At 39.0% G+C, this 13,070-nt stretch overlaps 1 protein-coding gene across 1 annotated transcript in view; it reads right to left on the bottom strand.

Moving 5' to 3' along the window:
- SLC44A5 (solute carrier family 44 member 5) overlaps positions 1-13,070 on the bottom strand; it is a 136,231-nt gene that overhangs the window by 40,833 nt on the left and 82,328 nt on the right. Inside the window, exons 4-5 of the mRNA XM_030825178.1 lie at positions 8,993-9,077; positions 317-442 (exon numbers count right to left, since the gene is read on the bottom strand). Of these exons, the coding sequence (XP_030681038.1) occupies positions 317-442; positions 8,993-9,077 (211 nt within the window). The remainder of the gene's footprint in view (positions 1-316; positions 443-8,992; positions 9,078-13,070) is intronic.

Raw genomic sequence — 13,070 nt, 5'->3', positions numbered from 1 at the left:
GGTGACTGCAAATGACATTAACTCCTAGTTCTAGAGTAAAAGTCTACCCAAGTAGAGAATTTGTTGGTGTTGGGGAATAGTAGAAGCTAATTAACCAGACGTAACAGTCTTTCATGACACCCCAAATCTACAAAATGATGTGGTATAAATGGTATGTGTGCACACTCAGTACACATGCATTTGTGTTTTAATGAAATTGTATCTAATCATTTACTAGAAGATTTGGGAGCTTGTTCAGTAACAAATTCTCACGTTACACTTGAGATTGAAAAAAAAAGTTAAATTCTTCTCTAGCTTTAAGCCTAAACACACATACCTTCACAGGCTTAGCAGTGGTCTTACAGAACTGACGGTAGTCTTCCCAGTAGCTTTTGTCTTTTGTGTACAAAAGTTGCATTTCCACATAGGTTAAAAATTTTTCTGGGCACTTGGAGACACAGATCTGTGAAGGAACAAAGTGATGAGAACTGAACTGAGTTGAACAAACCCAGTAACTACCTATAAAGTTAGACTTATAACTGTCTTTTTTTTTTTTTTTTTTTTTTTTTTGAGTCAGAGTCTCGCTCTGTCACCCAGGCTGGAGTGCAGTGGCGCAATCTCGGCTCACTGCCAGCTCCGCCTCCCGGGTTCACGCCATTCTCCTGCCTCAGCCTCTCCGAGTAGCTGGGACTACGGGCGCCCGCCACCACGCCCGGCTAATTTTTTGTATTTTTAGTAGAGACGGGGTTTCACCGTGGTCTCGATCTCCTGACCTCGTGATCCGCCCGGCTCGGCCTCCCAAAGTGCTGGGATTACAAGCGTGAGCCACCGCGCCCGGCCTACCTATATCAATTTTCTTGCTCTCTCTCTTTTTTATTTTTTTAGAGACAGTGGCATGACCATGGCTCACTGCAGCCTCAACCTTCCTGGGCTCAAGTGTCCTCCCACTTCAGCCCTTTGAGTAGCTGAGACTACAGGCAAACACCACCATGCCCAGCTAATTTTTGTATTTTTTGTAGAGTCAGGGTTTTTCCATGTTCCCCAGGCTGGTCGCAAACTCCTGAGCTCAAGTGATCCACCCATCTCAGCCTCCCAAAGTGCTAGGATTACAGGTGTAAGCCACTGCACCTGGTCTAAATCAATTTTCTAGTCGTATTGTAAAAAATGAAATTTCATGTACTAGTTACCAATCTCTATTCTTTGCTCTTTGATATTGATGTTATGTTAAAACAAGATACCATACAGTGATAGACTTATTTTTAACTTTTGATTTTGAGATAATTGTAAATCAACACGCAGTTGTGAGGAATAATAGGGATTTCATGTACCTTTCACTCTGTTTCCCTCAATGGTAAGAACTTGCATAACCATAACACAATACCATAAGCAGGAAATTAATATTGTTACTGGTATAGTTTGGATATTTGTCCCCACATACCTCATGTTGAAATTTGATCCCCAGTGTTGGAGCAGGAAATTAATATTGTTACTGGTATAGTTTGGATATTTGTCCCCACATACCTCATGTTGAAATTTGATCCCCAGTGTTGGAGATGGGGCCTAATGGGAGGTGTTTGGGTTCATAGATGCAGCAGCAGCCTATTCTTACAGTTCAGGGAGGGATCCGCCCTGTTCATGAGGGGTTCATGAGGGCAGATCCTCCTTGTTCTTGTGATGATGAGTAGCTTCTTAATCTATTAATTCCCTCAAGAGTTGGTTGTTAGAAAGAGCCTGGCACCTCCCTCATCTTCTCTCTTGCTTCCTCACTAGCCATGTAATTTCTGCACATGCCAGCTCCTCTTTGCCTTCCGGTACAAGTGGAAAGCAGAAAGCTGAAGCCCTCGACAGAAGCAAATGCTGGCTCCATGTTTCTTGTACAGCCTGCAGAACCATAAGCAAACAAACCTCTTTTCTTTATAAATTATCCAGCCTCAGGTATTCCTTTTGTAGCAACACTAAGCAGAGTAAGACAGTTAGAAGCCACTAACCTTACTCAGAGCTCACCAGTTTTATACTCACTTGTTTGTGTGTGCCTGTGTATGTGTGTAGTTCTATGCCATTTTATCAGATATGTGGTTGTGTGACCTACCACAGGACAGAGATAGACTTTTAATAAAATATTTATGATTTTAGAGTATAATTTAAGATTAATCTTGCCTGTGTAGTGCATGAATATTCAGTGTTAAAATCTTCCTTCCTTTCCTAAATCTTAACAAAATGATGATTTAAAATTGTCTGAATATTGAACACTTATGCCACTAATAATTATTAGTGCCAGTGAATTCTCAAACACAATTCTCAAAATGTAACTGGGGTTTTAGCACCATAAGAAACTAACAAATCAAGGCTATTTGGCACAATCAACCATCATTATGGTCTTTTACCAACACCATCTAGATGTAGGCAGAGAGGTCATCTTTGCAATTATTTTACATTAATAGACTTTGGGGGCCTATCAGTGCCAAGCCAGACCACCGTGCTAGTTCACAAAGCCACCATAGAGTGACTGAAATCCAATTAGTAACTCCACAGAGGGAAGGCAGAATCATAGGAGATACACTCTATTGGTTTTGCTTTTTTTTTACAATAAAAAGCAAAAGTCAGATGAAGCCAGGTGAACTGCAGCTAACCCTTTCAAGTCTTTCCATCACCTTCAGTTCCTCTTTCTGAAATCTTTCTCAGCCCTGACTTGCTCCATCTCCCTACTCTGGCAATTATTCTCATTGGCCAACTTGTAGCTCAACCCATTGGTGGTTAGGTAAAAACACTGCTGCTTAGCTGACATCTCCTTTCCATCTTTTGGGTTATGTACCTGCTGTACACAAAGGCATTTGGTGTGGACCCTACAGCTAAATTAGCAGGAGAATAACGAAATGTATATGACTCAAATCTCACAGTTAATATTTTCTTGAAGCAATAGCAGTTCAATTCCCTCTAGAAATTTTGGCAGGGCAAACAACTCATCTCCACAGCCATACCTCCACATGTATTTCCTCTTTCTTGGTCTCTCATCCACACATGTGCATGCACACACACAATGACATATGCATATTCATGTACCTTTAGAGAAAGTATTAGTGGCTTCATAGGTATCTTTCTAAGAAAGCTGAAGAACAATTTAGGGACATTCACAGCATGCAACACACCCACATCTTTTAGAAGGTTAAGATGATTATCAATGCAAATGTCAAAAGTTCATTCTGATTGGAGCCAAGCTGAATAAACCATTAACATATTAGGATATACTTGACAGACATTTAGACTTCAACAATTGACTCATATAACTTTGAAAGACAACTGAACTACTTCTATTGAATACACTTAAATGGATTTATAAAAGTGAGTACTGAAAGAACTAATGCTTTCACAGGCTTTAAATGATGGTAGGTACTTCTGAATTGAGACCATGATGATTCTGTATTTATAAAGCACACACAAACAGTGTATACTACACATAGAAAAGTGCTGTGTATGCAACACATAAAAGAAAGTAATTAAAATAGTAAAACGTGAATTAAGGAGAATCACATCAAATCTCATTCTAGACACAAATGAGCTGTTAAAAAACAATACAACTGCACTTTACTTTCTCCCTCTATCAGACCAATTTGTTCACTTCAAATAGGGTGCTGATTAGTAGTAATCAACATATAATTAGCCAAAATGAAGGTCACATTGAAGTTGGATGCTCTAATTGATCACAGTCTGTCCTTTAAGTGCTCATGACACATGTCTGGACCATGCCAGCAGTTAACAAAAACATAGTGCATACAAATATGGCTCAGATCAGTAGATGCACCACTGTCTGGAAGACTAAATGCAAGTCTGCATTATTAGTAGCCAATAATGACTCAGCTAATAATGAGCTAATTCTGACTCAGTTCTGATTCTCTGTGCACCACAAAGGGCACTTTGCATAAAGTTCTGTATTACTATTTTTATCTTTAATTCAGAGAGGCTTAACACTCAATTACAAATTGGAATTTGGTGGCTGGGAGAGTGAATTACATTGAAGGTTAAAACACTACCTTTGTTATGAAGAAAAGATGATCTAGTAACTCATTTATGAAACAAGAAAAAAGCATAATATGCAAGTATATTTTGTTTTATCATAGGAATGATAGATTTGTAGAGTATAGTGGAAAAATTCTTAACTAGAAGTAGGAAGATATTCATTCTCTCATTCATTCAGTCATTTGTTCATTCATTTAATAAATATTTACTGATCCCCTACTCTGAGCCTGTTCCAGGCACTGAGGACAGATGTAGTAGTGAACAACAAATAAAAATCCTTGCCCTCAAGCAATCTGTCTTCCAGTAGTGGGAGATATATAAGAAATTATAAATAAGTAAAATGTTTGTCATAAGATGGTAATAAATAGTAGTAAATAAGATGGTATAGGATGATAAATAAATAAGGCTGGAAAGGAGGCTACAGAGAGAGAAAGGAGTGGCTGGGTGGGATTCTAATTTTAAAGAGGTAGTCAAAGCAGGCTCACTAAGAAGGTAACATTTGTAGAAATTCTTGGACAGGATGAGCAATCAAGACACACAGTCATCTGGAGAAAGAATTCTCTAGGTAGGGAGAACAGTAAAGTCTAAGTCTCTGAGTCAGGAGAGTTCCTGGATCCTTTCAAGTATTAATACAACAAATGGCCAGTATGACCCAAATGTAGTGAGCAAAGGGAGTAGAATAGGATATGTGGTCAGAGAGTGGGCCAGACAGTGAAGGATCGTACAGGTCATTGTTAGGACCTTGGCTTTTCATATAAGTAACTTGGGAAGCTATTGGGGCATTTAAGCAAAGAAGAGACATAATCAGACTTATATTTAACAGGACCACACTGGCTACTGGGTGGAAAAGAGACTGCAAAGGGTAAGGGGGCAAGGACAGAAACAGAAAGACCAGTCAGGAGATCCTTGAACTAATCTAAAAAAGAGATGATGGCTCCTTGAACTAGGGAAGAGGTGGTGAGAAATAGTTTGGCTCAGGGTACATTGTGGAGGGAGACCTAAGGAGAGCTCAAACATGGGTATGAGAGAGAGGGAAATCAAGGATAAGGTAGAAATCAAGGTATTTGGAGCTGGCATTAATTGAGACAGGGAAGACGTTGGGGTGGGGAACAATTTTAGGGATAAAGTCAGAGATTAGGAATTCAGTTGTGGACATGTTAAATTTGAGATGCCAACCAAATATTTATGTAGAAATATCACACGGGTGGTTGGATAGAAAGGTCTGGAGCTCAGAGAGCAGATTTATTTGGAGATGTAAATTTGAGAGGTCAGCAAGTAGATGGTGTTAAACCCAATGGACTAGGTGAGATCATCAAAAAAGTAAATACAGACTTAGAAAAGGACCAAGCTTCTTGTGGGAGGGAAATGCAGTGTTTAAAAGATGTTGGAAAGATTAAGATAACTCATCAAAGGAAATGGATAGGGAGTAGTATCCAGAGAGTTGGGAGGAAATATAGAAGAATGTTGTGCCCTGGAAGCCAGGTGAAAAAGATATTTTAAGGAGGAGGGATTGATTAAATACTGTTGTTAGATCAAGTAAATGTGTATTTAATACTAACCATTAGCTTAATAATGTTGAGGTCGATGGTATTGTTTAGGGGAAACTGAAGTAGGGATAAAAGCTTGGATGAGAGTGAGAGGAAAAGATTTAGATAGATAAATGTGGACTATTCTTTTGAGGAGTTTTGAAAAAAAATAAAAGAGGCACAGAGATATGGACCAGTAGCTGGAGAGGGATGTGGGATCAAGGGGAAAATTTTTTAAGATGAAAGAAATAACAGTAGTGAACAAAACAGATAAAAATCCTTGCCCTTAAGCAATTTGTCCTCTAATAGGGCGAGATAGGAACCAAATAACAGATAAGTAAAATGTTTATTGTAAGATGGTAATAAGTGGTAATTAATAAGATGGTATAAGATGGTAAGTAAATAGGATAGAAAGGATACTAGAGACAGAGAGGAATGGCTGGGTGGGATTATAGTTCTGAATAAGTAGTCAAGGAAGCCTCACTAAGACGGTAACATTTGCAGAAATACTTGAAAGGATGAATGATCAAGCCATAGCTTTGTATATTGATGGAGATAATTTAGTAGAGAAGGAAAAAATGATAATAAAAAAACAACATTTCGAAGTGATGTGCTTAATTATGCAAGAGGATGAGATTTAATGCACAAACGGATGGGCTGGTCTTAGAAGCACAGGCAGTTCACCCACGGGGAATTAGAGGGAAGGCAGGATGAGTATATGACATAGACGAAGATAGGTAGGCAAATGGATGTCAGAGAGGGAGATTTTAAAAGTTGTCTTCTGAATGCTTGTACTTGCTCAGTGAGACAGGAAGCAAAGTCAGAGGCTGGCAAGGAGATTGGGAAAGAGATCTTGGAAGTTCCAAGTGAGAAGAAAAGGTGTGAAATTCTATAGTAGTAGGGCTATAGAATGGACAAGGGTCTGTAGTATGGATGAGAGACAGACAGCATTAACAGCCCACTTGAAGTTAGGTCCTGAATTTAAATGACTGTTGTATGTTTTTCTCCAAGAACACACAGCTGCCTGGATTCAGGCATGGAGTAAGCTGAAAGCTATCTTTATAGTCAGGTTTTGCCAGGGACTTACAACTAAGTGAAAGGGGACAATGGAATTGAGAATGTGTATACGGGAGTGATTTCACTGACAGACTGTGGAATCTAAGTCACGTAAGGAGGGAGATGCAAACATGAGGGAGCTGAGCGATACTTTGGATGGGTTAGGATCAGTGGTTTGCAGGTCCCAGGAAGGTAAAAGAATTATTGGAGTTGCAATGTCAGAGGAATCGAGATGATCCCAGAAATTGAGATTACAAAGGGTAGCAATTATTAATACTGGAAAGGTCAAGGGTTTGCCCTTGGGGAAGTGGGTAGAAGTGGTCACAGAACTAAGATACCAACATCCCAAGTGGGCTTTAGTCTCAGCAGAAGTAAGATTTCAAAGGTCTTTGAGGGAGATGAGGAAGCAAAAAAATAAAGCAGATTTACAAACTAATCCCAGGGACTAGCTTTGGGTATAGTTACTGGCACATGGAACTAAGAAGAAGCAAAAAAGTCAGAAGTCTATTAAGTTTCTGAGGTAAGTGTAATGCTAGAAAAAATCATGAGCTAGCCTTAAAAAGCCTTTCACTGTTAAAATAATATTTGTGATATGAAACTTGCACAACTGGAAGTGAGCTTCAAAGCAATATGGGCCTCAAGACAGCATATTTTCCAGTGCCCAGCAATGGTGTGGCCTGGAGGCTAAAGGACAGAAAATCACCTCCCAGGTGGCCAAGCAAAGGGCTATAGGAAGCAATGGACAGGGAATTCTTCTCACAGAATGCAATCCAGGTGAAATAAAAGACTGTTCTCCATTGCCACAATCCAGAAACTGCTGTGTATTTATCACTCCTTTTCTAAATGAGAGTTTGTAATTCTAATTTTTCTGTCCATGTTACCCATTGTACATGTAGTGTCAAGACTTGATAAAGAGAACTATATATACATCATCTATAGATTCTGGACTTTGAGTTAAAAACAACACTACATGGGACTCTGGGTTCTCCTTTGGGAAGAAGAAGGGTGTTCTGGAGGCCAGAGAGATAGATAGACTATAGAAGACACACTTAACTATTCATTGAGGTTTGTGTCTCTTGTTCCATTTGTTCCATGGTATAGAAAAGGCAGCTCAGCTCAGAGCTACATTGCTCAATTCCTTTCTCCTTGAATCTGGGTGTGACTTATTTTTTTGTGTGAGATTAGAAACATTTAAATTTCTTTTTTAAAAACTTTTATTTTAAGTTCAGAGGCATATGTGCAGGTTTGTTACATAGGTAAACTTGTGTCATGGAGTTTTGTTGAACAGATTATTTCATTACCCAGGTATTAAGCTTAGTATCCATTAGTTATTTTTCCTGATCTTCTTTCTCCTCCCACCCTTCACCTTCTGATGGGCCCCCATGTCTGTTGTTCCCCTCTTTGTGTCCATATGTTCTCATCATTTAGCTCTCACATATAAGTGAAAACATGTGGCATTTGGTTTTCTGTTCCTGTTTTAGTTTTCTAAGGATAATGACCTCCAGCTCCATCCACATCTCTGCAAGGGACGTGACCTTGTTCTTTTTTTATGGCTGCATAGTATTCCATGGTGTATATGTACCACATTTTCTTTATCAAATCTATCATTGATGGGCATTTAGGTTGATTCCGTGTCTTTGCTATTGTGAATAGTGCTGCAGTGAACATACATATGCATGCATCTTTTTAGTAGAATGATTTACATTCCTTTGGGTATATACCCAATAATGGGATTGCTGGGTCAAATGGTATTTCTGTCTTTAGGTCTTTGAGGGATGTGACCACTTATAACCAGTTTGTGTCTGTGGCATATGAGTGGAAATGCAATGTGTGAAACTTCTTATCCAAGGCTTTTAAGAGCAGGAGTGTTTTATTCATCCTCACTGTGTCCTTTTCATTGCTGGATGCAGATGATGGGGAGGATTTAAGGAATAGCAGAGCCACCCTTAAGTGCTTAAGCCATCCTTAAGATGGAAGGAGCCTAGAGGAGAGTACCTACTGACCACAGACACCTGCCTTTTACTGTTATATGGTCAAAAAATAAATGTTATTGTGTGAAGTCACTGAAAAACTTGGATTTGTTAGTTATAGTAGCTAGCTTTACTTTTCCTAATACAATGTTGATCTTGATAAAAACTCCATTTCTCTGGGCTGCAAATATTTATTTATAAAAGTAAGTGGTAGGACAAGACAATCATCAAGCTTCCTAAGTGATTCTAAAATGATTAATTTCTGCTTAGTTTTGATTGTATATAAACAAGTATAAGCTCATACTTATGTCTTCCATCTTCTAGAAATCCATAATTAACCCCCTGCCCCCGCTACACACACAGAGAACTCAAATGGAATTTCTGAATTCTTTTATCCAAGAATGTTCAGAATGGCTGACACTACCAGTGAGGCACCTTTTGCCTTACCTGTGTGGTAGGGCACTGTAGGTTTAGCAACACGGAGGGACTGGTACAGCGTAACAGGTTAAAGTAAAACAAAATGGTCTTGTTCCTGTTAAGAAAGAAAACATAATCTTTTTAGTGACCATGGAAATGTTCCATATCATTTCAGACTCTGAACACTTTTGATAAATAACCTTTAAAAATTGGCTTCATTATCTATAGACAGCTGAAATATATTCTCCCTCTCCCTTACGTACCTAACCTTTAAAGTATCTTTTTTTTAATAGTAAAAAGTTGAAATAATCAAACTATCCATCTACAGGAGATTGGTTAGATTTGTATACCCATAAGGTAGAACATTACATTGCCATTGAAAATAATGCTAAAGAACATATTTAATGAGTGGTGAAATTTACAATATGTCAATTTTAGGAAGCAGGTTACTAAAGAGTATTAACATATGATTTGCTTTTAATTTTATAAAAACAAGTATAACATGAAGAAACAAATTATTACATCTGAATGTTGGGATTATATTGCTTAGTTAATTTTTATGCTTTTATGGATTTCCTAAAATAAATATACATTACTTTGGTAATATGAAAAAACATAAATGAATTAAGTGATACTTTCTCTCTGCTGAAAATTATAGCCAGTGGCAGAGTAATTTAGCAGGTTGATATTCATTATCATTAGTTTTGAGTGGTATATTACTCTGCCATTTAGCAAGCCACAGTTCTCTTTTGAATCTCAATTTTCTCATCAGTAAAATGAAGATAATACTATTCCTACCTACTTCACAGAGGTGTTGGGAGGGCCTAAGATAATGCGTAGTGGACTTAAGACAAGTGGTTGCCCAACTTCAGCATACGCAAGTAAAACCTGAAGTGTTTGTTCGAAATTTTGATTCCCGACATTTTCCCAACCCTCAAGAGTCCAAATGTCTAGTTATGGGGCCCAGGAATTAGTATGTTTTCCCCTAAGCTCCCTGGTGGATTCAGATAGAGTGTTCTGTAAACCGTATCTTAAGAAACACAGCCCTAAATATTCAGGAAGAATGTTTCTTAACTCTTTGTCAACTCCCCAGTAAATTAATGTGACTACATGCATAGCACAAGATGTAATGGGCTGTTGAGCAATACATTTCCTACCAACTCAAAATCAGTAAGTAGGATCCAAATCTAAGGATAAAGAAAGTCTTCCACAAGAAATTGGGGCTAGATCCTTTAATCACTTCTACCTGTCTGCATAAGCCAATATTGTGGGGAGGGAGGTGGATCAGAGACAGTGGAGTTGGCAGGATACAACCAGTGATTGCAGTTAATAGAACTTTCCCTACCATCCTTGCTGAGGAGAGGACGAGTTGTTTCTTCCAAATTCCAAGTTACAGAGGGTTCTAAGAGAATCTCTCATAGAGACTGAAGGTGCAGTAAGAGGGGCAGACCAACATCTCATTTTTCAATTGAACATCTCTTATGTGGCAGACCTGCTAGTCAGCCTTCCATGCCCATTTGAGCAGGGAGAAATGAGACCCAAAGAGACCACAAGAGAATTGAAAAAAAAGTCAGTGAGGCAGAAAGAGGGCAGCAGTAAAACAGCCCATCATAGTAGGATATGGAGTCAATAAATGGGCTTGAGACTCCCTGGTGGTACCTCACCTGACATTAAGAGACTGTGGAGGTGAATCACCAGGGATGGAACTGAAAGGGTTTGGAGGAGGGCAAACCAAAGCTGATCACTTACATCAAAGAACTATTCAGTGAGGACTCCCCCAGAAAATGTCCACCTGCACCCCATGAGGGAGCCAGCCCTTGGATGCCTGCCCCAGTGAGTGTTGATGGCTGGTCAGTTATGTCCTAGCCACAGTGACAAAAACAACAGCAAAGTAAGTCCACAGAAATATTCCAGTTGTTTTTTTTCTTAGTAAGAAGGAGCAGTAGCTAGGAAAGTAACACACATCGCCCCTTTTCTTCTCTTTCCATCCCTCACAGCATAATGAATAAGCTAGAACCAGAAAGGAAGAGAGGAGACAAGTAATAGCAGGCCAGGCCCTCTCTCCCACTCCAAGTTCTTTGGCAGAGTCAAACCTGAGCTTGGGGATTGGAAAAATTGAAACTGAAATCTTAAATTGGACTACATTGAACTTTTAACAACAGAAAGTGTCTGAAATCTACGTAATCTGCCTGAAATATCAAAGTGAGAAGGGAAATCTGAAGAAGCATTGTTAAAGGCAATGATATGAGAAAAATAAACCCATTCTATGTTTGTATTCCACTAAATTCAAATGGCTGAAGAAGCTGTTTATAAATTAATACACAATATGTACAAGGCTACTACTTTGAGATCTACAAGTGTTAGCTTGGCTATTTCACCACCCAGGCAACTACCTCATCCACACAGTCTCACAGTGCATGTGATTCAAATTTGTACTTGAGCAAATGAATAAATTATACATATATTGGATCACTGGGGTCCCTTGGGAGTACTTAAAACTGTGAATGGTAAATCAATAAGTGCCAAGAGTTCACCATAGGTAAAATTGATTTATAAACTGCAAGCTGCTATGTAAACTCAAGTTATTCACCAGATTATATTATTCTCAAGGGTAAGGTTTATACCATCTTTACATCCTACCTTGCCAGAACTTAACCTCATACTTGGCCCACTCTAGACACTTATCAGATATTTTGGAATGAATGAGACTAATTCCATAATAAGTTTTTGAAAATATTTATCTCAAAGTTTTTTCAAGTAAGTCTTAGAATCATCCTTAGTATTTCAGCACAAATCTATAGTCCTTCTATCACAGTCACTGATATTCTCAAATTTCAGTGGGCCACATTTTTTTTTTTTAGACGGTTTCTCACTCTTGTCGCCCAGGCTGGAGTGCAGTGGCGTGATCTCGGCTCACTGCAACCTCTGCCTCCAGGGTTCGAGCAATTCTCCTGCCTCAGCCTTCTGAGTAGATGGGACTACAGGCACCTACCACCACGCCCAGCTAATTTTTGTCCTTTTATTAGAGATGTGGTTTCGGCATGTTGGCCAAGCTGGTCTCGAACTCCTGACCTCAGGTGATCTGCCTGCATCGGCCTCCCAAAGTGCTGGGATTACAGGTGTGTGCCACCACACCCAGCCAGACCTCAGATTTTTTAGGTGCAAAGTAGATGGTGGTGGTTGCAGCTGAGCAATTCTGTGGAAGTAATTGAGGAAGTAACACATAATTTAACTTAAATTATATTTCCACCAAGAAACAAAATAGAAACAATAGCAAACTACTAGTTCAAGGTGATATATCAGGCACTTCAGCCTACCTCTCTTCTTTCCTGAGACTCATCGGAATACAATAATAAAAGTACCAATAAATGAATAAACCTCACCACACAAGCTAAGAATGTGGAGGATGTGATTTGATCACAATTGTACAGGAGAGTTCAGCAATATTTGGAATATGGGATGCATATTGAAGTGTGCTGAACAATGAATGCACATACAGGGGTACAGGGAGGGTGGGACAGAATTTGCCTGTTAGAAATCATGAAACATGCTAGACAGTTGAGAGTGAGAAATGTAGCCAAAGCAGAGAGATTGATTGAAAGTTTCTTTACAGATTTTCAGTGCAAATCAGAACTGCTGTGTTCCTCCCAGACCTCTATGCTTAGAATACCAGCATCCAGAAAATAGCTGATGAGCTAAAACTAAAATTGCAAAAAAACTCATAATGTTTTAAGAAAGTTTATGATTTTTGTGTTGGGCTGCACTGAACGCCATGCTGGGCCACATGGAGCCCATGAGCCGTGGGTTGCACAAGCTTGTTTTATGGCATTTTGAAAGCCAGTGCCTGACATCCAGCTTTCCACCAATTCATGCTGTAAAGGAATATGACAGTCAACACAGCCCTGTCACCCCACATGGTGCAGAGGCCTCCTTGGTAAGATGACCGACTAACACAGCAGCAAAGCAAATCCACCCAAACCACCCAGTCCTTTTTTCTTTAGTAATAGATAATTATGTAGCATCAAAACATACAAGAGAAAAACTAAACAAAAATTAAATTATTAAAATAATTAAGGGCATAGGAGGGAACTTTAAAACCTCTAATATA

The sequence above is a fragment of the Nomascus leucogenys genome, chromosome 12 (assembly GCF_006542625.1).
Source record: "Nomascus leucogenys isolate Asia chromosome 12, Asia_NLE_v1, whole genome shotgun sequence".
Classification (NCBI taxonomy): domain Eukaryota; kingdom Metazoa; phylum Chordata; class Mammalia; order Primates; family Hylobatidae; genus Nomascus; species Nomascus leucogenys.
This window is presented reverse-complemented; position numbering and strand designations above follow the sequence as displayed.